The 24,760-nt window shown below is 36.3% G+C and overlaps 1 protein-coding gene across 2 annotated transcripts in view; it reads left to right on the top strand.

The window, feature by feature from the left end:
* ADCY8 (adenylate cyclase 8) overlaps positions 1-24,052 on the top strand; it is a 113,186-nt gene extending 89,134 nt beyond the window's left edge. For both annotated transcript variants that reach the window (XM_015856337.2, XM_015856336.2), the window contains 8 exons: positions 2,920-3,009; positions 4,640-4,812; positions 6,449-6,530; positions 10,206-10,364; positions 13,944-14,090; positions 19,684-19,776; positions 22,170-22,284; positions 23,452-24,052. In XM_015856337.2, the coding sequence (XP_015711823.1) occupies positions 2,920-3,009; positions 4,640-4,812; positions 6,449-6,530; positions 10,206-10,364; positions 13,944-14,090; positions 19,684-19,776; positions 22,170-22,284; positions 23,452-23,939 (1,347 nt within the window). In that variant the 3' untranslated portion in view covers positions 23,940-24,052. The remainder of the gene's footprint in view (positions 1-2,919; positions 3,010-4,639; positions 4,813-6,448; positions 6,531-10,205; positions 10,365-13,943; positions 14,091-19,683; positions 19,777-22,169; positions 22,285-23,451) is intronic.
* The last annotated feature ends 708 nt before the right edge of the window (positions 24,053-24,760 follow it).

Raw genomic sequence — 24,760 nt, 5'->3', positions numbered from 1 at the left:
ATGTGTTTATAAGCCAGCTATGATTTAAATATGACAAAGTACCACAATTTCAGGAAATTTAGTTTGTTGCTTGAATTATGCATTTCTGAAATATCTAATTACTTTTCCTCATGATAATCATATATTTTAAAGTCCTTCTGCTAATTTCTGTTCAATATATCCACAGTTTGAGAACAATTCATTTTCTGACATTCTTCTACGCTTTCTTAAAGATTATTAGTCCAGGTAATGCTTGTAAATATTAAATTCCTCAACACACAATTCTCCTGTCAATTATCCTGCTAAAAACTGAGAAGAGTCAGCAAAACTAGAACATACCTACTGAGCAGATGACATTGGGCCAGTAACATCACTGCAGGAGAAAAGTTAAAAATCCTAAATTCTAATCATAACTTGACATTTGCTCATTTATTGAATTTATCAGTTTCCTTCAGCCCAGATTCACATTCGCTGAAGCAAATCAAACTATGGACATGGTTGCTTGCAGATCTTTTTATGATCAGTGTGGAAGAAAAGGTATCCCCAACATGTCCTGTGATTGCACTGGTCCCGTTAAGGAGATTTTCCTCTCTCCACTGCCCATGCAGGGAATTTAGTTTGACTGGACTCCCAGTGTACATGTTTCCACTAAGACCCAGATATTACAGACCTACAGCAAATTTTGTCAGTGTAACTGAGGAAAGGTATGTATTAAATATTTGCTAAACAATTGTGCTTACATAAAAATATTGCTAATTAAATACTGTGGGCCTGACACTATACAAAGTCACATGTTAAAGAGTTGGGTCAGTGGAAGACATTTAATACACATGCAAATAGAGTGGAGTCCTGATTATCTGGATGTCTTCATAAATGTGAGACAGCTTTACATGAACTGAATAGGTAATCAGGCTACACGACTTGTTAGGTGTTGAAGTCTATGCAAAGAAGAAAGTAAATATCACAGTAATACATAAAAAATAACACGTTCATTACAGTTTCATCTCCTGGGGTACATTTCACTTATGGTTTAGCTGTGCTTTTTCAGCTGAACTTTGTTATTCATGGATGAGACCAAGAAAGCATTGAATGACAATAAAATAATAGCAACTATAACACAACTGCAATGATAATTATCCTGTAATAATTACAATTAGTATATAATTGCAGAAATGATACTGAAATCTGATACTTCACTGATTTGTGTCACCTTTTGCTAACAAATTTCACTAACAAATATCAGGTTGTCTTATTTTATATTGTTGTCATTCATCCTTGATTGAATTCAGATTGCCAGTATGCAAGGACTCATCACTTGTCTTGGTTCCTTTGTGATAAGAGAATCAGTTGGAGAAAGAATGTCTCCACTGAGAAAATATACATATGGTAAATGACAGGGCTGAAAGCTTCCTAACAGCACTGGTGCATTACAGTACACATCACTAAGGAGTGCTATAGAATTTAGAGGATTTTAAATTGAATTTGATGTAATATTTTGATGTAATGAATTTTGTCCTTGGAACAAGGTGACTATACTCTATTTGTTAAGAGTATTTTGATTACAAGATTTTCTCCATTGCTTGTTGTTGATTATTTTGACGTATGTTGACCAACGTGTACCTAAAAGCTATCAATGCAGCTCAGTCATTCAGCTATGTTCATCCATTGAGAATTCAGCCAACTGTAGTGGAGTAAGACTTGGATGCTTTCTAAGAAGGACCATAACGCTTTGGGTGGGAAGATGGGTTCTGTAGGTTACTTTATCATATACATTATTTAAAAAAAAAAAAAAAAAAAAAAAAAAAAAAAGAAAGGAAAAGAAAAAGAAAAAGAAAAAGAAAAAGAAAAAGNAAAAGAAAAAGAAAAAGAAAAAGAAAAAGAAAAAGAAAAAGAAAAAGAAAAAGAAAAAGAAAAAGAAAAAGAAAAAGAAAAAGAAAGAGAAAAGAAAAAAGAATAAAAAAGAAAAAAAAAGTTTCTGTTCTTGAATATCTTTTAAAAAGGCACCCAGACTGGCTGTCACAGAACTCTGACATGCATAGAGGTGCTGCACACCTCGTGAACTTGCATAGGGTATCTTTATCAGTTGTCATGCAAGGCTGCACAGAAAATCTAGAAAATGCTGGTGCAATGATGATGAAGTTACAGAAATATCAAACAAGAGAGCTCCAAGTTCAAAATTCATTCGAATTTAATTATAAGTAGTTGGACTTCATTTAAAAAAAAAAAAAAAAAAAAAAAAACCCTCTCTCCGTTAGTAAGAGGGCCAGGGAAACTAGTTTGCACACAAGAGGTTGATGCAGTGACCTAGTATAAACATACATATTGGGCTAATACATGTGACAGGAAACTCCATCTGCTTTAACTGTCAAAATATGAAACTATTAATGATTTTTTTTTCCTGTGTTCTTAGTCCTTAATGTATTACAACTCAAAACTACCATTTTGTTTATATTTAATACAACTAGTTTGAAATACTACTAAAATAGAAGGCCTGAAGACTAAAAAGCAATATTTTTTTTATCTCTGTAAGGATAACATCTATAGCAAATAATCAGGAAACCCTACCTGAAAGAAATTGTACAAATGCGGCCTGATTTTATGTTCACATTTTAATAATTTTTCTCCATAATTTGTAGCACAGTATATGCATTTTCAGGGAGTAATTATTGAGAGTCCAATGTCAGATGAGCTCATTTTTCCACTTTGGGAACAGGATTGCATAGGAAGGTTACCTGGAATGACTGTAGTGTGTGCATAGCTGTTTCTTTTCCCTTTCATCCCCTCTTTTCTTCTTGCTGTCCATTTAGTCCTTCCTGGAAGCTAGGAATCTGGGACAGAAAGCAGTAGATCAGCCAGTTCCATGCCCTGAACCCAGCCACCAGTCACATAGTCACCAGTGCACAATACAGCCCTGAGTTTATTTTCTTTCTTTATTCACAGCTATGGTGTGATTTTGACAAACCAGTACCTCTGAAGAACCAGACGTTCAATTCATCTGCATCCTTTTCAGACATCTGTTCCTATCCTGAGGTACTTCTGAGGCTACTTTTAATCTGAGGCACAGATAACAAAATTTACATAACTACTACCTGGAATCAGTGACCTGTGTAGTGGTGGTGAAGTCAGGTGTCTCAATAGCTCTGTAAAGCTGAAGCGTAACATAGATAGAAAAAACTGATATGGGTTACAGAAGGAATCAGTCTTACAATTTAACAGAACATTACAACCAGAACCTTTATGTACCCAGATATTTTTTATTGTTGTTCCCATTCACAGAAAAAACTATGGAAATACATAAACAGTGTACAGCACAGAGCTGAAAAATGAGTAGAAGTGAGATGTCAAGATGTGACAAGACCCACATTTCATTGGAAGTCAAAACAAACTTTGATTCTTCATTAAAAATCATTAGGGAAAATGGAGGCCCTGACTCGCTAGTGATATCCTCATTCACTCCTGAACAATGACAAGAAAAGACATTAGGAAATGGTTGACCAATATAGTTCATCCAGCTTTCTTTTTTGTGAGTGCAGATTTATCTGGATATCTGATTTTTGATAATTATCTTGTATATTTTAAAATAATTAGAAAAACGTCCAACAATGACTGAATATGCCAACTCAAGAAAATGTGCTACTTAATTCATATGAAGCTAGAGGAGACTAAAATTTCTTATATTGCAAAAATAGTAGTCATTCTAATGTAGTGATTGTAAATTTCCATTTGAAAGAAAGAAATCTTCTCTATGATGAGCAAGCAGATATCACAATCAATGGGTTGGTCATGCGTATGTCACACAGAAAGTCATAAGGCAGTGTCATGATATTGCCATCAGTATTCTGCAAGTTGTAGAGCTATGCACTTTTCTACAGAGGATCTGTACTAAATAAAAGTGCTGTAAGAAAAATGAATGCTGCAATCTCTCCTAAAGCTTTATGGTGGGAATTAATTTAAATTACATTTGGACTGTGGGTGTTGATGTTGCCATTTCAGATTTGAATAACTCATGGAGATGATTATCTCTCTATATCAAGTATCAGGTGTATGGATTGCATTTGACAGATGACTAATCGTTGAGAAACGTGAGACGATAATGAGATTAGAAAACGAAATATGAATAAAACTTCCAGGCATCACATTTTAATCTGTGTTTGACCTGAAGTATTAAAAATAAAAATAATAATAATAATAATAAAAATGCATCCCAACCTGTGCACTTTATCCTCTCTTTAAATAGAACTGCAGAAGGATAAAGCAGGAATATGATTCTCCTATACTGATTAACGTAACTTTTGTGAATATTCAGAATCCAAGGGAGGAAAAATGATTCTCACTCAGTTGACTATTAAATAACATGCTACTACATACAGCATCTATCACTCTCCTCCTTTCATAATACAGGATGCCGATTTCTTTCTAATAGTGAGAAATTGCAGTAAATATGAGGATTTCTGCTAATGTGGAGGTGCCATGCAAAATAAGATTTTTAACTGAACATTAAAGTATAGCAAGCACTTTAAGAAGATTTACCTGAGAGCCAAATCTGAGGCAAACCTTTTTTGATATTTATGAATATTCGATCATTTATGTAGATACTTATGGATCGAATATATAATCCCTGATAGCCAAAAGTAATGACTGTTTTTTTTTTTCTTTTCAGTATTTTGTCTTCACTGGTGTGCTGGCAATGGTGACCTGTGCAGTCTTTCTTCGTCTCAACTCTGTCCTGAAGCTGGCAGTACTTCTCATCATGATTGCAATCTATGCTCTGCTGACTGAGACTATTTATGCTTCACTTTTCCTTCAATACGACCACTTAAATCACAATGGAGAGTAAGTGTTCACAGCTTTCTTTAGGAACTGGCTATGATTATTAAAATTGTATGTATGTAAAATAGAATTATATATCTATATCTATATCTAATCTGTATCTATATCTATATCTAATCTGTATCTCTATCTATCTATATCTATATCTATATTAAAAGTCCAAGTGTTGCAAGACTAAACATGTACTGGAAAGCATCATAGTTAAAAATACCATTGGTTGCAATGACAAATCCAGAAAGACTTATGCTCTGAGGTTTTTTTCCCTCAGGTTTTTTTTTATTTAAATGCTCATTTCATGATAATAATTAAATATTAAGCAGAAATTATCTCTTCTGTCTTTCATAGTCCGTTCATGTTTTGTGTAGATCACTGGATTCTAGTCCTGGAAACTCCAGCAGTACTAACTGAAATTTATACCTCCTATTAGGCAAACATGAGTGAACATCTGATTATTAGGGGCAGGGTTTTACTTGTACAGATGTCAAAAATTAAGACATGAATCTCAGAGATCTAAGAAATATAGGGATGATAACATTTTGTAGGAGGCCATTTGAAGGACATACACCTCCTCCCAGGCATCCTTCCCAGAAGGAGGAGGTGATAAGACAGTGACAGGACAGAGATGTACCAAGTGCTAAGTAACTCCAATATTAGAGCATGATTTGAGCTTCAACATTAAGGTTAGGGAGCACAAGCTTGAATGTTCTATTTCCAGAAGTTTCTCTACTTGCTTAGCAATATTAATTAGTTTAATAGAAAGTATTGCAACCCAGTGTGAAAGTCATATGTCTCTGCAATTACTATATTGCTATAATAACCAGTTACAAATATATGTAACTTCTACATTTGAGGCTTAGAGTCCTTCTAGGATGAAATCTTTGGGACACCATGTTTCCCAACTTCAAAATGGGAACACTTGAATTTCAAATTGCAGACAACAAAGATGTTTCGTACCTCTACACAAGAATGTTTTGCTCTATACTATTGACTCATCCCATAATAATACCTTTCCTTATTGTAAATTCTTCGTCAGGCCACAGGGTCACTTTAGTCAGATCTCTCACAAACAAGTTTCCATTTGAATTAGTTTCCATCAAGGTCTGTTTTTTACACTCTAGTTTCTCTATCATCTTAGATTTCCTGACAAATATCACCTGATACTGACCAAGAGACACCAGCTAATGTCATCTTTTTGGATGTCAGCAAAACTTTTAATAATGTTCTCACAATATTCTCCTGGATAAAATTCCCAATGCAGCTAGACTAAAACAAAACGTGATGGTTGAATGATTGGCTGGTGAGTCAAGCTCAAAACATCACAGTATATAGGGTTAAAACAGGCTTTAGGCCTGTAACTAGTGGGTTATGAAGGACTCCATTTTAGGACTAGTTCTCTTTAATGTTTTAATCAATGTTTTGTATGCGAGACTTGAAGATATATTAAGTAATTTTGTGGACAACAAATAACACTCCTGTCTTCTTGAAATTATGCATTTGTAGGTTAAACTTTCAAATAAAGAATATTTTTTAAAGAAAAAGAAAAAGTTTGGGGTGCATTACAGAATGAACTTTCTGCAGTTACAATAAACACTGACAAATCAATAACTGTATTTTATTTCATTTTTCTTTATTTATTCAGAACAGACTTCCTGGGTACAAAGGAGGCATCTTTACTACTGATGGCAATGTTCCTTTTAGCTGTATTTTATCACGGTCAACAGGTAATGTAAACATTTGCTTTAAGCATTCCCTACATCCTTTGCAATTGCAGGATGTAACAATAATCGCTTCCAGAATACCAACTGTCTTTTTATCCACGTGAAAACATGACTTTTAACAATTTAATAAATCATATGCAGAATCTGAATAAAGAAAGTCTACTTCTTACATTGCTTGGCATTCTTAAAGAACATGTGCAGTTCTGTATTCAGCAACAGCCAAGTTATATTGCAGTTAATATAAATCTAAGGATCAAATGAGATCTCATTTATCATAGGTACTTGGCAAAAGCCATTGAAAGCAGCGTGCTTCCTCTACAATGCTTCTGACTGGCAGTCACTACAGTGCTGTGTATTAAGCATGCTGACTTTAAGCAGTTTCTGTTCACATAGAGACAAAGAGGACCATTGTGTTTAAGGAAGCAGCAGTGACAGTTCTCTTTAGACACGGTCTTGCATCTTCAAATTGTTTGAATATTTTCTCTTGAAGAGGGTTAGGGTGATTAACACCAGCATTTGTAGGTCCTAATTTAAGTGAGGCAGTATTAGAAGGGTAAGAAATTCTTAGCATAAGCAAAGATACAGTTCAAAGGGTTAGAGAGTAAGTATACTTGCTCTAAAGTATTTAGAAAGAAAACACTGAGTTAACATTACTGTAAACATTAGACAGAATTCAAGCAATGCTTGTCCAGATCACAAATGAGTATAAATGTCTATATTTTACAAAACCTGACTGAGGATATTTGAGACTGTTCTCCAGCCCAGAGGTCTGTGAGCATACTTCCTTTTTACAATCTATTAATCTTCCTTGCCCCATAAAACAAGGTAGCTACGCCCACACTGTACTTGGAAATGCTCCCTGATATGTGCTTACTTCTTCATGTTATCCCACATGATTCATAGGGCCAGTTTATCAATTTAAGAATATTCAACAGAAGCACCCAGAAACACTTTCCAGAGCTGTTTTATCCCCTATTACAGAGTTAATCTAAAACAATCTGTTTAAATATAAAGAAATAAGTAAAAATTCAGAGCACATTAGTAAGAAAAAGTCTTCAATCATCCAAACTGATGGAAAACTCATTAACTCCAATAAAGCTGTTCTACAGCACAGCTTCTCACAAACGGCTGAAGTATTCTGAATTAGAATTGCATAAGTCATGTCTCATTATAGGTGGTATTACAAAAAATAAAAAATAAAAAAGAGCTTTTGGGCAATTCATTTCTGGCAGTTCTTTACTGTTCTTTATCCAGTGTAAATTAAAATTGATCCCCACCATGGAATTTTAAGCTAGATTCTTATCAAGAAAAAATTGCGTGAGCCTGCCTAATCAAAGATTTTTCTTTAAAGCTTACCTGTATTTTAGTCAGGAAATAAAGATATTCTCGTCTGCTAAACTTTTGTAACTGATAAATGACATCAAACTAGATAGGTTAATTCTCTATTAGAAATTCAATTTTTAGCGAGTAGAACATATTTTGCAGCAATGTTTCTGAAAGATAACTTGAGGAACAGTACACAAAAGGAGTACTGTGAACAATGTTGAGGCTAGAGCTACTCTACTGAAATGTGTTTATTGACTGCTATGTCTTTTAATTAGGTAAGTAGAACTTAAAGCATCCCTTGAAATCTTATGAAAATACAATGTCGCATATAGTCCTCTCTGCTGGGTACGCAGTGAAAACACACAGTAACCTATCATCTGAGTACAATCTCTATGGCTTTAAAAAAAACCACAAAACCGTTTTACAATTGCAAAGGGAACAAATCTACACACAACACTCAGTCCTTCATTTTCCTCCATCCCAATTAGATCTATGAAGAGACCCTATGAAACAGAAGCCAAAGACACCCTCTGATTTCTTTTAGGTTGTAGATGTGTATTTTGTTGCAGGCAAGTGTTGACTGATTGTTCCTCTTCATCTGGATCTCTTCAATAGAAAGGAAAGCTTAAACTTTGACAAGGCAGGCATGGACTGCTTTGGACACAGCGGTGTTAGGGCTGTAGCTTAGCTCTGCGAAGACCTGTGGGAAGGACAATCATCCCTATACAGCAGTTCATGTGCAAAAACAATCACCTCTTTAACCTACATACTTGGGAAAACAAGGAGACATTAGGAAATAGGCGGAGGAGATTGTTCTAGTTTAAAAAGTGACAAAGGTACAAATCTAATTCTGATATGCCACAGGTCTTTTCAATGATCTTTCTATATACAGATTTTAGTTTAGTGAGGGAAGGATATTTGCTGATTTAGACACTTTTCAATAGATGAGTATGTATCTCTGTGATGTAAATCCTCTCCTTTTTCATTCTTAAAGGAAAAATATTGTCTTTCAAATGTTGATCCCTACTTCCTGATTTCCTTGAAGGTTGCAAGTTCCTAGGGAGTGATTGGGTTGTATGCCATATACAGGACATAGGCTTTATTGGTAATACATTTGTTCTTGCCTATTCGTTCACTACTGAAATTTAAGGTGCTTAATTAAGGGATACACTGCAGTGCAAGAAAAGGTGATCATTTCATGATTAATGTTGTGGTCAGATATACTGTGGTCACTCTTTCTGAACCCAAGATTTTGCTGGTCCATGTTGAGTCTTTCATCAACTGACACCCACAAATCCTTCTCCTCAGGGCTGCTCTCAAGAAATGCGGGCTTTTGCATTAGTCACTGCTGATGATAAAAAAAGTAGATCCAATTGTCATTGGGAATGCCTGAACCCTCTCTCAGTCATTCCCTCCGCTGCACACTCGCCCTTTACTTCAGCTTGGCACATGAGTTATGTCCCAGCAACTTCCTTACTCCAGCAGCTTTTGACATACAATTTGATACATCTCTCAATTACAAAATGCATTTATTTGCTGATGTAATATGATACTTTGCTGAATGTATAATCATTATCTCAATTTAGAACATCTCAAGTCTCACAGCTATGTCTTCTCTTTCAGTTTACAGCATGAAAGGATATATTACCATCACTTCCAATAAGATTGTATCTGTGCAGACTTTTTGCAACCTAAAGTAGCATCTGCCTTCAAATCTGAAATTCTAGTGCAATGCACCCAAATGTTCTGGTAGTGTTGGTCTTGTCTATGATCATGGAACAGGGATAGGGTACTCAAGGGGGTGCCAGATATAGTGTATCTTTCACTATATTTTAAAAGACAAAAAACAAATGCATTTCCTATCACTATAAATATCACAATTTGATGCTAAAGACTTGAAAATCCTCCTTGAAAGTGTGTTGAACAGTTAATATTTAGTTCCTCCAGTAGTAAAATACCTAGCTCTGCTATGTGTTTGGAATAACACTTGTGTTATTTTATCATGAAACCCAATTCATCTGAAAACATATATGAAAAGAACGTATTTACTTAAGACCAGTATGTTCCAATATGTTTAAAAGGAAGATAACAGTGAAACTTTCTATCCACTAACCATACCAACAACATAACAAATGTTATTTGTCCTAATATTTCTATCAAACTCTCACCATACATGAGGCATGAAAATTCTCTTTTTCTGTCAATGAAATGAAATTCTTTCTAATTCAAAAACCTTTCTAGCATTATTGAAGCACTTATATGAGAGGAGCAGCCTTCCAGGATGACAATACAATGTCTACTCTTATATTGTTGGGCTTTATTTTTGCCTTTCTTTCCTTTCTGAAACTACAGCTTGAATACACTGCAAGACTGGATTTTCTGTGGCGTGTTCAAGCAAAAGAAGAAATCAACGAAATGAAGGAGTTAAGGGAGCACAATGAAAATATGCTACGGAATATTTTACCCAGTCATGTTGCACGTCACTTCTTGGAGAAGGATCGGGATAATGAAGTATGTATCAATTTTATTCCTGATATCTAATCAGCAGAACTAGAGCAGAAACATTAGAGATTTATTTGTACACAATTCTCAGTAGGATTCAATACACAAATATTACCCATTTTTTGTATCTGATCCATATTATTAAAAAATATTTTTAAAAAAATTTAAAAAAAAAAAGGATTTTTAAGGTCAAGGGCAACTATTATTCCTTGCGTTCTGCCATTCTAGTACTCATCTGAAGTGCTGCTTTCAATTTTAGATTTCCCAGAATGAGGCACATGTACCTACTAAAGCAATTCAGCAATTCAGTCCTCTATCATTAAAACACCACAGCAGATGAGGAGAGGCTGAGAGATTTGGGTTTATTCAACCTTAAAAGTAAAAGGATGAAGGAGGATCTTACTGTTGCTTTCAACTGCTTTCAATATAGTTATATTGAAGAAAGAGACAAGATCTTCTCAGATGGAGAACAAGAGGAAATGGACACAGGTTGTCAGAAGAAAAATCCCATTCAGCTGCAGGAAAAATTTTCCACCCAGGAAGTGGTCTAATGCTGAATCAGGGTATCACAGAGGATGTGAAATCTCCACCTTTGGAGTTAGGCAAAGGTCATGAGAATCTTGTCCGACATGCTCTTTCTTCTGATGGCATTCTTCAAAGATCCCTCCAAGCATATGACTCTGGGAAAATAAAACATTCCTTAAAAGAAGATGTAAAAGTCTAACAAAATGACTTTGCAGCTTTAAGATAGTCTTGTGTTGCAGAAGTAATATTGCAGCTCTGTCAGCTAGTATGCAACCTGTACAAGAGCCAGTGGCAGACCCAAAACATCCTACATCTCCAGACCCAAGAGAGTATTTTTGCTGTTTCATACTGCAGGGGTTTGGGGTTTTTTGTGCAATTAACAGAGCATCCATTTTGGGAACATAATTTGTGGCTGTGTTTCTAAAGAAAGTTTGCAGTACACACAGAAAAGCTCTGTTAAGTTCAAGATGTGACTGAAGGTCAGTCAGATGGAAGAAAACTCCGTAAAATACTCTGCTGAGTCTGTGAATATCCTTAAGGCTGTGTTTGGAGAAAGGATGCTGATGGGATATAAGAAGAGCCAGCATTTGTTTAGGGAAGCAGCAGTAAGACACTTAGTCCTTATCTGAAATAAGGCAAATGCATATTATAACATCTGAGGAAAAGCTGTTCTATTATATAACTTTAGAATTGCATTTTATAACAAAGACGTGACAAATACTTCAAGATTCAAGTTGCCAACAGCGACATATTAATTGTGCAGATTCAAGGCTCCCCTTTTCTGCTTGTACAGTTTGAAGATGGATGTAAGCAGCCAAATTAGATCCAGTGAGAAATCACTGTGTTCTGAAAACGTGATTTCAAATAGCACCTAAGGGAAGATGACATAGTTAGGAGCTACAAGGAAAGACACTTTAGAAATCATCCTCTTGAGGAATTTTGCACCCTGTGGAGATTAAACTCCCATAAAACACTGCTTTTCACATGAGAAAATGTTTTTGTGAAAACAACCAGGTTAGAGTAGTTTCACTGTTTCAAGTGAAGCCAAACCCATTACCAAACATGAAGGTGTTGCATCATGTCTGCATTATGGATTCTCAGGGAATTATCTTTTCACATAAGCACATATGCATGATAACCTTCAAAAGTAAACATGTCTCATACATCACTGTTGTTGTTTCAACTATTTGCCACCAAATTCAGAGTCATCACTTTTGGTTTTTGTAAGACGACTTCCCAGAGTTACTGTACTGATGTATGTGTGAGTCTGCTGGCAGTAGCATCTACCGGATCTCAGTACAATCAATCATGCAGTTCAATTCTGACCATGATGTTAATTTCTGCTCTCAAAAATGTATTCTCAAATGAGTACTGTAAGCATTTTCTCAAGGATACATTATTTCAGTATTGATGTTTCTTACCAAAAGTAGAAAAACTGGGAAGCTGAAGACTCAGAATATTTTCTGTCTTCAAAATCTGAGCCTAGTATAATTCTCTCAGCATGCATTCTTCAAGCCTCAACAAACTAGCCTGTGTATTAATTTATATGAAAGGAAACAGAAGTGTCCTTAGATTATGATTACCATGACACTGTAGATGCTCTTTGGAGGAGGAAATAATAAGGGCAGGATTGGAACCAATCATTTTTTCAGAATTAAAATCTGGCAGTGAAAAGGGGATCTAAAAGCTGATCAGCCTCATGTCTGTTCCTGAGAAGATCATGGAACAGATCCTCCTGAAGGAGACGTTAAGACACATGGAAGATTTGGAGGAGATCTGAGACAAGCAGTATAGCTTCACCAAGGGCAGATCATTTTGGATCAATCTGGTTGCCTTCTATGATGGAATAATGGCATCAGTGGACAAAGGAAAGGCAACTGATGTCACCTACCTGGACTTGTGCAAGGCATTTGACATGGTCCTACACCATTCCTTGTGCCACCGGGGCACACTATGATCATAGCCAGAGTGTTGTTGATGTTTCTATGTCCAGGTGAAGGCTGGTTGTGAGTGGTGTCCCTGGGGATCTGTCTTGGAACTAGTGCACTTCAAAATGTTTTTGAGTGACATAGACAGTGGGATCAAATGTACCCCCAGCAAGTTTGCTGATGACTCCAAGGGACCTGAACATGCACAAAAAGTAGGTGCATAAGAATATGTTAAGGTTTAACAAGGCCAAGTGCAAGGTGCTGCACTTGAGTCGAGGCAATCACAGATTTCAGTTCAGACTGGGAGAAAAACTTACTGAAAACAGCCTTCCAGAGAAGAACTTGGGGGTCCTGTTTAATAAAAAGCTGGACATGACCTAGTAGTGTGATCTTGCAGCCCAGAAGGCCAGTGTTATCCTGGGCTGCATCAGAAGAGAAATGGTCAGCAGGGAGAGGGAGGTGACTGCTTTGAACTACTCTGCACTTGTGAGGCCCCATCTGGAGTACTGTGTTCCCAGTACAGGAGGGATGTGGAGCTGTTGGAATGGGTCCAGAGGAGAGCCATGAAGGTGATCAAAGGGCTAGATAAACTTTCTATGAAGAAATATTGAAGGAGTTGAATATTTTTAGCTCAAGAGGAGATTTAGGTTAGATGTTAGGAAGAAATTTTTTACTCAGGTACTGGTAAGATGCTGGAACAAGTTACCCAGTTTGCTATGTCCCATCTCTTGGACCATTCAAGGCCACTTTGGTGGGACCCTGGGAAGCCTGACCTTATGGCTGGCAACTTTGCCCATGTCAGGGGTATTGAAATCAGATGATCTTTAAGGTCCTCTCCAACCTAAGCCATACTATGATTCTATGATTCTATGATTTTTTGATGGTGTAGCCCCCAACCTCAAAAGGAGAATTTAGAGTAAAGAGCAAAACCTGCATGAAATCCAAGATAAAAATATGGGAGCTGTCAGCCTCTTCCTGTTGAACCTTCCTAATCATTTTCACAATATCCTAAGGCTAAATTCTCTTATTAATGTACTGTGCGTAGAACAAGTAAGCTGTGGATGTTAAGCACAGAGAACGATTTTCTGATTCCTGTCTTTCAACTCCAACTTGGTTTTCTTCATTGCTCTTTTAGGAATTGTATTCACAGTCTTATGATGCCGTTGGTGTGATGTTTGCTTCTATTCCTGGATTTGCTGACTTCTATTCCCAGACAGAGATGAATAACCAAGGAGTAGAATGTCTACGCTTGCTGAATGAAATCATTGCAGACTTTGATGAGGTAAGACCAACTATTTAAGATAATCTGATAGTTCCTGAATACTAAGTTCTCAAACAGCAAATCAGTCAATATAAATTATAAAATTTGCTATTTTGTTTCAAATAATTTTCAAAGATTTTTTTTTTTTTTTTTAGTTAGTTGTTTAAATGTTTTTTACTTCAGTTACTACTACAGTTGTCAGCTTTTTGATTTAGACTTGCCAAACTTTGGTCTAAAGCCGGAGAGAAACTGAAAACAATAGTTACTTGGATATGTGCATATATAATAAAAACCACAACCTGCTCCAGTGTATCTAGTGGTAGAACATGCCTGTATTCTGAAGAAGAAAGGGTAAAGAGATCTGGGAAATGATGATCCAAATCTAAACTGGTAAAGGTATTATTTTGAAGGCAGTGAATGAGTCAGATCAGCACAAAATCAAACACTGAGTTAAGAACAAAAGAGATGACATTTTTACCAATGTCACTTCTCTAGTCATATAGTGATAGAGATGTTAAGCTGATTCCTTTGCTAAGGAATTCAGAGTTGGAGGTGAAAAATTGAAAATGGCACTTCAAACAAACAAACAAACAAACAAGCAAAAAACTATTTATTTAAGTATTCTGTTCATCATGAACGTAAACAATGTTAATATCAGAAAGAGAGCTGAGGAATCATAGAATCATAAAATCATAGAATGGCTTAGGATGGAAGAGAACTTGAAGATCATAGAATTGTAGAGTGGCTTGGGTTACAAGGGACCTTTAAGATCATCTTGTTCCAATCCCCCCACTATAGGCAAAGACCTCCCAGCAGACCAGGTTGCTCAAATCCCCGTTCTGCCTGGCCTTGAATGCTTCCATGGCAAGGGAATCCACCTCTGCAGGCAACCTGCTCCAGTGTCACTAAACTGGACTGAAAAGGAGTAAGCACCTGGATAGCAAGAAGTATTTGAGAAACAGTAAAAAAACACATATCCTAGGATGTTCTATCTGTTTTCATCTCAACAGTGTTATTAATTCCTGTCTGCATGATGATAGAGTACCAAATGGAGAAATGAAGGGTGTTTTGTAGGTTTAATTTTAAGACACACTTCAAGGAAGTGGAAGGAATGAGTTTGTTCCCTAAATGGAGCTTTGATCCATAATTCACATCTCACTTTGGAAAAGTGAGAACACATTCAACCTTTGTTTCTCTTTATTTTTTTGGTTCTCTACTCAAAAGGCACTATTCAATTCATTGAGACTGAACTTTTGAGAGAAAACAGGAATGAATGCTTAGTTTCAGAATATGAATTCCAGATCAGGATTTTAGATCTCTCCAGGGACTACAGTTCAATGAAAATCTGAGATTTAGTGTCATTTCTCTTCTTTTTTTTTTTTCTTTCTTTTTTTTTTTTTCTTTTTTTTTTTTTTTTTCTCTCTCTCTCTCTCTCTCTCTCTTTATTTAGTTGTACCTCAGTTCTACTTTAAGCACCTGTCTCTCCTTGAGTATCTAGCCTAAGGTTTTTGTTTTATTTTGTGTTGATTCATTTTGCTTTGAAGAACAGGCATCTCCAATGGCTTCAGAGAAGGTGGCTGAAGAGTGAGATAAAAGTGAAAGACATAACACTGACAAAAAAGATATTAATACTTTTTATCATTACTATTCGGTTCTGGGAAGCTACTATCTAAGGCCTCTCAGAGGTTTTGAAGAATTTATTTTACCTTACTTCTGTAGCTGTCTTCATTTTGTGATTGTAAGGCAAAGGTATAAAATGGAATAATTGGCTTTCCTGCGATTTTCAGAAAACAAAGATGCCTGAATCAAGCCAAAAGATAGAAACTAATTATGAGCTCGGGTTAGGGGATTAACTACACCTTTATTCTTCCTTATCCTGGGACTCCTCATGGGAAGAGTTCAAAGAGTGCTAGCTCATGAAAACTGGATGAGGATCAAGTGTACCAAACTGTGAGACACAATGAAACTGGGGGTTTATTTTTACAAATGAACAGTTACTAAAATTGCCAGTAGGAAGTAAAAGAATTCACAGATGCAATGAAACCTTGTGCATTTCAGTAGAAAACTAAACTCTTATTCTACAGGAAGGAGTCTGTCTCCTCCTAAGCTTCTGCTCTGTTTTCCCTATAGGTACAAATACTTCATTCTCATTTCTGAGATCTTGCACAGCTGTCAGCATGCTCTGATTAATAGTTTTGTTTTTCTTTCCAGATCTGATTAAAATGATTATGGCTCAAACTTAATGCAAAGCCTATTGCTATGAATTAATTTAAGATATCTTGTCATGCACTTTCATGTAATCTTCACAGCAGAATTTCATTGCTGCTGAGGTTATTATTGAAGACAAGTTTTTCATCAAAAGCTCTAACATGATAATAATTTGGGTCCCTGACACCTGTTCTGTAACTAATAAAGGACCTAATTAGGAACTGTATTATGTCTCAGATATGTTTAGTTGAATAATAGATATATTCTTGATATGGGTAGTAAATTAAATTATGTGCTCCCCTGATGACTGCTAACCTACCTCCAGCATGGTCATGCCATTAGTTTTCTCTGTCTAAGCGATCTGAAAAGTGATATGCAGAACAGAATCACTGTGAAGGGAGTAATCCTAGCCATGGAAAAGGAACCAGAAGACATTTTGCAACCACTGTATGAAGGACAGTAATGCTTCTGTGCAACTACTGACTGATGACACTACACTCTGCTTTTCATTATATTTCTTACTGAGATTGTCTACTGTCTTAATAAAGGACCAGAAGCAAAACCTTGAAAGCAGAGCAGATGTACTAGTTATGGAAATACGTTGATCCTCAACATCACATGAGCAATTCTGCAGAGATATGCAGATATAGAATTCTTAAGACAAGAGTCTGGGACATTGGTGCTTAGTGCCATTTGACATATCTCACATAGTTCTGAATGAAAGCAGCAGTTAACAAAAATAAAAAAATTAAAAATTAAAAAAAAAAAAAAGAAAAAAGGAGATCACTACAAAATACAGTTATACATTATTTCCTATTATGAAATCAGGCTCAGAGCTACTAAAAGGAACACTTCATACATCAATAAACAAACATGAACATTGCAAATCTACTTGCAGCTTTTAAAATGACACATAACAGAGCAAAACTCATGTTATTAGACATGCTGTACCAAAAAATAATACTGGAATGTTTTTTTCCTGAAGATTATGAGCATTGATGGATTGTTTTTTTTATTCTGAAATGTAATATTCTTTCTAGCCATTTTAATCTAGCATTTATGTATCTTAGCTACAGTACATTGGGATTTATGCTTTAATAAGAGTTTTTTAGTTCATGGACTCTTTTCCCCTCTTTATCCTTTATCCTGCAGTGATTTACATGGTGTTTATAACAACAGATTCTAATACCTGATGTTGTCACAAATAAGGGTTTCAGCACCAGGGATTCTGCTTTTAGAATTCACTGATTGCAATGCAGTTACGTGGGATGTCCTGAAATGTTCTCTGCTTTACTATCTCTTACATGCATGTGCCACAGGGTCTGGCCTCTGCATAATTTGACTGTACACAAATTGCAGCATCAAGCTATTCATTTATTTTCGGATTTCAACCATGCTGAAGTGTTGGAAAATGTTTCCCGATCTTTCTTGGTAAATTCATGAGTCTATTTAAGGTGTTGCAACAAATAGCAGTAGGAAAATGATGCAACAAATAGAGTGGGAATATTTTCCCTCAAAATCAATATTCATCATCCTGTCATACTTTGACGAAAGTTGTGGGTAAATAAACCACTATCTGAAAAAGGAAATAAGTTATTTAACAAACAGAATGAAGCAGGAAAAAAATAGAGATTTGCAAACAATCATGAATGAGAAGAAGATAACTTGAGATTATTTGTTCAAAAATGCCTGATTGCCAGTAGGTTTTTTTAGAATAATTTTTTAAGAATAATTTTTAAATAGTTATCATACATTCCATATTGTTGGAACAGGCTCCCCAGGGAGGTGGTTGAGTCACCATCCCTGGATGTGTTTAAAAACCACTGGGATGTGGTGCTCAGGGACGTGATTTAGCGGAGGGTTGTTAGTTAGGGTACTGTGGTTAGGTTGTGGTTGGCTTAAGGTCTTTTCCAACCTGAGTGATACTATGATTGTGCTCTTCATTATTGTTTCTAGAAACCATGTGGAACTGAAAACATAGTCTTTTTTTCAACCAAGACCATTTTTCCCCTACACATTTGCTGCTCTTTTTCAGTCTTTTTCTTTAGGGGAGCAGTTAGAATAACTGTCCATGTAGGAGAGAAATACAGATAATGGGCTTTTCTGGCAGTCAGAAGAAAATGAGAAATGTGTCAAATTTTTGGACTTTCTTAACTTGGAAGAGAGCCATTAACCATATGGCATTGTGTCCCCTGCACAATGCTGTGCAACCTCCCTTTAGAGGCAGATGGTGCAATATCTGCACATGAACAGCAAAGCTTCCTAGACCCTGACGCTCTGGCTGACTTACAATGTGGTTAGTTCAATGGCCAGGGGTATCTCATGTTATTCCTTTGGTATGTTTTCCCCTTTGAACAAAATAAAGCTTTTAGTTTTTAATTTACAGGGAACCCAAGTCCACAGGGTGGAAAAAGAATGTATAAATGTGATAATGTATAAAAGAAGTGGGGAAAGCTTCTTTAAACTTTTTGCCTGACCAGAGCATGATTTTTTTCATTTAAATCTCAACTATTTTGAATATTTGGTACTAGAATTTTTATATTTGTTGACTGCAAACAGGTTTAGTGAGGGTTATTTTTGAGAGGGGAAAGAGAATGATCATTCAAGAGAGGTCATAACCATATTGATGCCTGAATTTACTAGATATCATGCTTCCTATCCATCTTGAAGTGTCCCAGGGTCATATTAACACACATCTTTAAAGCCTGTGGTGATGTGATATGTGACCACATCACATACAAATCTCTGCTGTCAATAGTCGAGTTCATAACACAAGGTGGGATTATTTTTCTCAAGGAATGTAAGGCTCTAGCCAAAATTTAATGCAAAGTTCTACGCTAAACTGTGAATGTGGGCTTAGAGTAGGCACCAAATTGTCATTCTCACTCCTCTTGCTGCTCTAGTCACTACACTAAATTTATCCTTCCTCTTGCAGACTCCCAATCTGATAAGATTTTTTGTGCCTACTTAGTATATATTGGTGCTTAACAGTATGCATTGGTCCCCTGCATTTTTATTGGAAAGGGTATATACTTAACAAAAGCACAGACTGATTGATCAATGAGTGTACCAGTGTCAAACATGGCAGTTAAACGAAGCATATCCTGCTGGAAGACTTGATCTCCCAAACAAGTGCTTGGAGGCATCTGTGTCCTTCCATTGAATATGTATGATGTTTGAATGAATAAGTGGATTGAATTACCTTCAAGACTGTCCTAATCACCAGAAATGTTTCCAAAAGAGCACTAAATCTAACCAAAGAGGTTTTGGAATATTTTGAAATGATCAAGTGTGCTTATATTTGTATACCAGAATATACACATAATTACAAGTATTTTTTCCTTAAAAGTTACAGAAATTATTGATTTTATTTATTTTTTATTATTATTTTAAACATGCTTATTAGCTACTAGGTGAAGAGAGATTCCAGGATATTGAAAAAATTAAAACAATCGGAAGCACATACATGGCTGTGTCAGGATTGTCACCTGAAAAACAGGTAAAAGAAGAGTCTACTCTAAAACATAAAGCTTTTTATGTGATTGTATTAAAGATTGTTAGTCTTATTGTTTCAGTGTTCATAGAGCTATATTTGCTTGAAGAAATCAGACATTTGGGGCTTCTGGCAAAAACAGTTGCAGTTCTTGATGAATTGAAATGCCATTTGTTTTCTGAACAAGAACCATATGGATTCCTTCTTCAAATTTAAGTTTGTTAGAGAGAAAAAGATCTCCTTTCAGTCACAGAGATGGGAAAGTAGAGCAGCATTCTTATGCAAGTGCAAGGTCACATTTAAACATTTATTGCAGTGTAACAGGACGATAAACTGTACAGCAGGACAAAGCAGATATGTTAGTTCAACTGAGGAACTTCACAAAACCAGAAGTTTGCACATTGCTCTCAATATCAGAATTGGAAACCAAACTAAGGGAAAAATCATGGAACCACAGAATGTTTCAGATTAGATGGAACCTTAAAGACCATCCAGATTTGCCCCCTTTCCATGGGCTAGTTACCAGATCAGGCTGCCAAGGGCCCCATCCAGCCTGGCCTTTAACTCTTCCAGGGATGGAACATACACAGCTTCTCTGGGCAGCCTGTGCCAGTGCCTCATCACACTCCAACTAAAGAATTTCTTCATAATTTCTAACATAAATATCCCCTCTTTCAGTTTTAAACTTTCCCCCCTTGTCCTTGTCCTGTCTAAAAAGTCACTTCCTGCTTATACACTACCTTCAAGTACTGCAAGGCAGCAATAAAATTTCCCAAAGCCTTCTCCAAGTTAAACAAGCCAAACTCCCATGGTATTTCTTCATAGGAGAGGTTCTCCAGCCCTTTGATCATCTTTGTGACCCTCCTCTGGACCTGCTCCTTATCCCTGCTGGGCTGTGGGCTCCAGGTCTGGATGCTGTACTCCAGATGGGGCCTCAACAAGGGCAGAGCAGAGGGAACAATCACCTCCCTCTCCCCGCTGATCACCCCTCTTCTGATGAACCTCAGGATACTGTTGGCATTCCAGGCTACAAGTGCACACTGCTGTCTTGTGTCCTGCTTTTTGTCGAACAGGACTCTCAATTCAAATTCAGCCACAGAGGACACATGCACAATCCCAACCATGAACCTAAAATAAACCAGATAACATCAATATACTCACAGTTACACTCAAGCATATGCCTGAAAATGGGGTCCCCAGAGGAATAAGATGAGGTTCTAGAATACTTCCAGTGAGAAGCTGACAGTTTCCAAGATCTGCCTTGCTCGGCAACCAGAGCCAGATCCCAAGGAAGAGCACCACAAGACTGTGCTGCCCCAGGAGTGTGGGAATCACATCTGCCCACACTGATCACAGATACCAGGAAAGCAGCATCCAGAGCTTTATAGTCTGAAAAAAAAAAAAAATTGTTTATTTACATTATATTATAAAGCATGTGGAGTGTAGCTAGTTGAGCATCTCCAACATGCAGAGTAACAAGTAAGGCTGATAGATAGAAATCCATAAAACTAGGCATGCATGATATTTTTTTCTTACTTTGTTCCATTTAAAATTGCTTCTCTGCAGAGATGAGCAAAGATGTAAACATCAGAAACATAGCAGGTTTCTGCTACACATCTCCTAACCATTTCTTTTTGCTCTTAATATGTGTAAAAATTCAAAGGAAGAAAATCTTTACTGCATTTTCAACAGTGATTAGTCAATCTTTTGTAAAAGTGTAGTAGTCTAATGAAATTTGTACATATGTTTTAAGCATACTTGCTTTCATACATATAAGTGTATCACTGACAGCATCAGAGAGGTGAGGGCTGCTGAGGGAGGATGGCATACTCTGAATTGAAAGAGGCTGAGGACAACAAATGAGCATGCTGTGAACAGAAAATGTTGATACAAGGGAGATTCTTATGATCAGGCTTAAATACCAAAGATGGTTAAAATGGCAAAGAGCTGCACTGCATGATGTGAGGTGGTGCTTGCAGTTCTTCATATTTATGGACTGGAAATTTGTTTAATGAAAGAATTAATTGGATTCACAATAGATAAGGTGATATTGTAACAGTCCTTGGCCAGTCCCAATCCTCTCCATATTTCATTAGCCTTAGATTTCATATGCATTGTTAATTCCTGTGATTTCCTTTCTGATTTTTGATAGGAAATGAATTTCTTTTGTGTTTCAGAGTGAGTTTCTCTGTATCTAAGTAGACAAGCATTGTTATATAAGTGGGAAGCATTACTTTACCATTAACACTACCCAACCTCCCTTTGATCTAGCACAGTGAAACTGTTCATTTTGGATTCCAAATCTGTAAGATACTTGTTATGTGTTAGGGATGGATGGAAGCTGTTCTACAGGCAAATGCAAAACATTTCTAACATATTGTTTTTTAACGGCTCCTCAGCAATGTGAAGACAAATGGGGGCATTTGTGTGCTCTAGCTGACTTCTCCATAGCATTGAATGAAAGTATACAGGAGATCAACAAGCATTCATTTAACAACTTCGAGCTCCGTATTGGTAAGCATTATTCAAGCATTAAATTAAAATGTGATTTAAATTAAAAAAGGGAATATTAGCTCACTCTAAACTCTGTGTGCAGTACTTATGGTTTTGGAGGAAAACTGAATTCCAGTTCTGACCTGATCTGTCCCAGTGGCAGCGCCTCTAAACTGCTGTGAATTGATATGATCTCAATATGATGGGTCATGGAAAGATTACCTTAATGTATGGCACGTAGCAGGAACAAACCTGATGACTTCTAATGTTGTCTAGGTCAACTGACAAAACAAAAAAAGCACTCAGAAAATCAAGACAGGCTTGGCATTAAAAAAAAAATGTTCATCAGTCACAGCATGGAGGGTTTTGGCATCAGTATCTGTGCTATCTCAGAGTGCATCCTAACAGTTTAGAACCATGGAAAACTTTCAGGGAACGTGCATCTCTGCCCAGTAAATGTTGATCATTTACAATGAATTTATTATGATTGCAGAAATATTTAAAGATCATTTCTACAATCAATTTATTAAAAAATAATAATAATAGTAAAACTTTGCAAATCCTTCTTCAAAGTTGCTTTTCATTACCACTAAATTCATTTTTTAAATTCCATCATGGAAAAATAAATAAATAAATAGATTGATAATAATAATAATAATAATAATAATAATAATAATAATAATAATAATAATAATAATGCAGTTTTCTATGATTGTTTGCCTTGAATTTATTTTTGAATTTATAAGTTTAAACAAATTGCAATAACTACATAGAAAATACATGAATATTTTCACTTCATAGAACATAAGAATGTCATTTCTTCACTGCATAGCACTGTTAGAGTTGCCTTCAAGAAGTGAAGAATCTGAAAGATTTTTCCTACTGCTTAAGAAATAGTTTGCAGAAAAGTTGGCAATAGCTTGCAGAATACAGGCAATATATAAGTACTGCAATTCCACTGTGATGGACAACCTGTAAAATAGCTTTGAGGATATAATGTTTCATGTTTTTATCTTTCCTGGACTTATTTTGTTCTTTTTTGTGTATACCTTTTCCTTAAGCTTAATGATAAGTGTACCTGACCTAGGTTTCTGCTGATTCTGAAGTGCAAATATGGTTTTCAGTCATTCTTGCTTAGCTGGCTATTTCTTCTCTATTTTATTTACTTATTTATTTATTTTTCAATAGGGATTAGTCATGGCTCTGTTGTAGCAGGAGTTATCGGTGCCAAGAAACCACAGTATGATATCTGGGGCAAAACAGTTAATTTAGCAAGTCGAATGGACAGCACAGGAGTTAGTGACAGAATACAAGTGCCTGAAGAAACGTATCTGATCCTGAAGGACCGAGGATTTGCCTTTGACTACCGAGGAGAGATTTATGTCAAAGGCATCAGTGAACAGGAAGGAAAAATCAAAACGTATTTTCTTCTAGGAAGAGTTCAACCAAATCCTTTAATCTTACAACCAAGAAAACTGACTGGACAGTATTCATTAGCAGCTGTTGTACTAGGACTTGTACAGTCTCTTAACAGGCAAAAACAGAAGCAAATCCTTAATGAGAACAATAATTCTGGAATCATAAAGGGACATTATAACCGCAGGACTTTGCTCACCCCTGGTGGATCTGAAGCAGCAGCCCAGGCTGAGGGGGCTGACAAAACTGAATTGCCATAATCAACATTTTGTTTGTGGTTTGGTTTTTTTTGTTTTGTTTTGTTTTTTTGTTTGTTTTTGTATTTCTTTTATATATAAAAATAAATATACAAATAAAAAGGGTTTAATTTTTTTTAGAATATGTGTGATTATTTCATGGCATCATATTTCTATGAGATTCCAGTTTCTCTATTTTAATGAATGGTCTCAGCAACTTTCTCCACTCCTGAATGTCCAACTACATGGGCTGTAAGCACTCTGCTGTGTCGGTTACTCACAAAAAGGGTCAAGAATAAACTCCCTAAAAAGAGGAACATAACTTGTGTAGGCAGTTAATCATGTGGGATATAAGCAAAGTCAGAAGAATATAGGGTAGGCTCTTTTCACTTCTGGTTATGTTCAAGGCTAGTGGTCTGTTCTCTGCAACAACCAGGAAAAAGCTAGTTAATACAACCAGTGGATTTTAATGTCAGTCCAGATGTGAAGATGTGGGAGATAAGAGAGAGTGCTTTTAGCTAAGCCCACAGATTCCATTGAGGTTTTGTGCTATTAAAAGAGCCTGGAGTGTCCTGCCTAAACACAGGTGTATACAATTGGAGACAGATACCGTGTCAGTCATTACCCACTAGAGATTTACTAAGTGCCCACTCCAGAAAGTCAAGGCTCTCTTCTAGGCACTATGCTGTACCTGTCCGTTCCATTTGGAGAGCTCAAATGTACTAGCATATCCTGAATGGCTCAAGGAACCTAGGAACCGAGGAACTCCACCTCAGATGACTTGTCTGGAGTCTACAACTGAGTCTATTGTCCTGCTGAAGTACTAATCAAGTTCTCTGGAGTCA

The sequence above is a fragment of the Coturnix japonica genome, chromosome 2 (assembly GCF_001577835.2).
Source record: "Coturnix japonica isolate 7356 chromosome 2, Coturnix japonica 2.1, whole genome shotgun sequence".
NCBI classification, from domain to species: Eukaryota; Metazoa; Chordata; class Aves; order Galliformes; family Phasianidae; genus Coturnix; species Coturnix japonica.
This window is presented reverse-complemented; position numbering and strand designations above follow the sequence as displayed.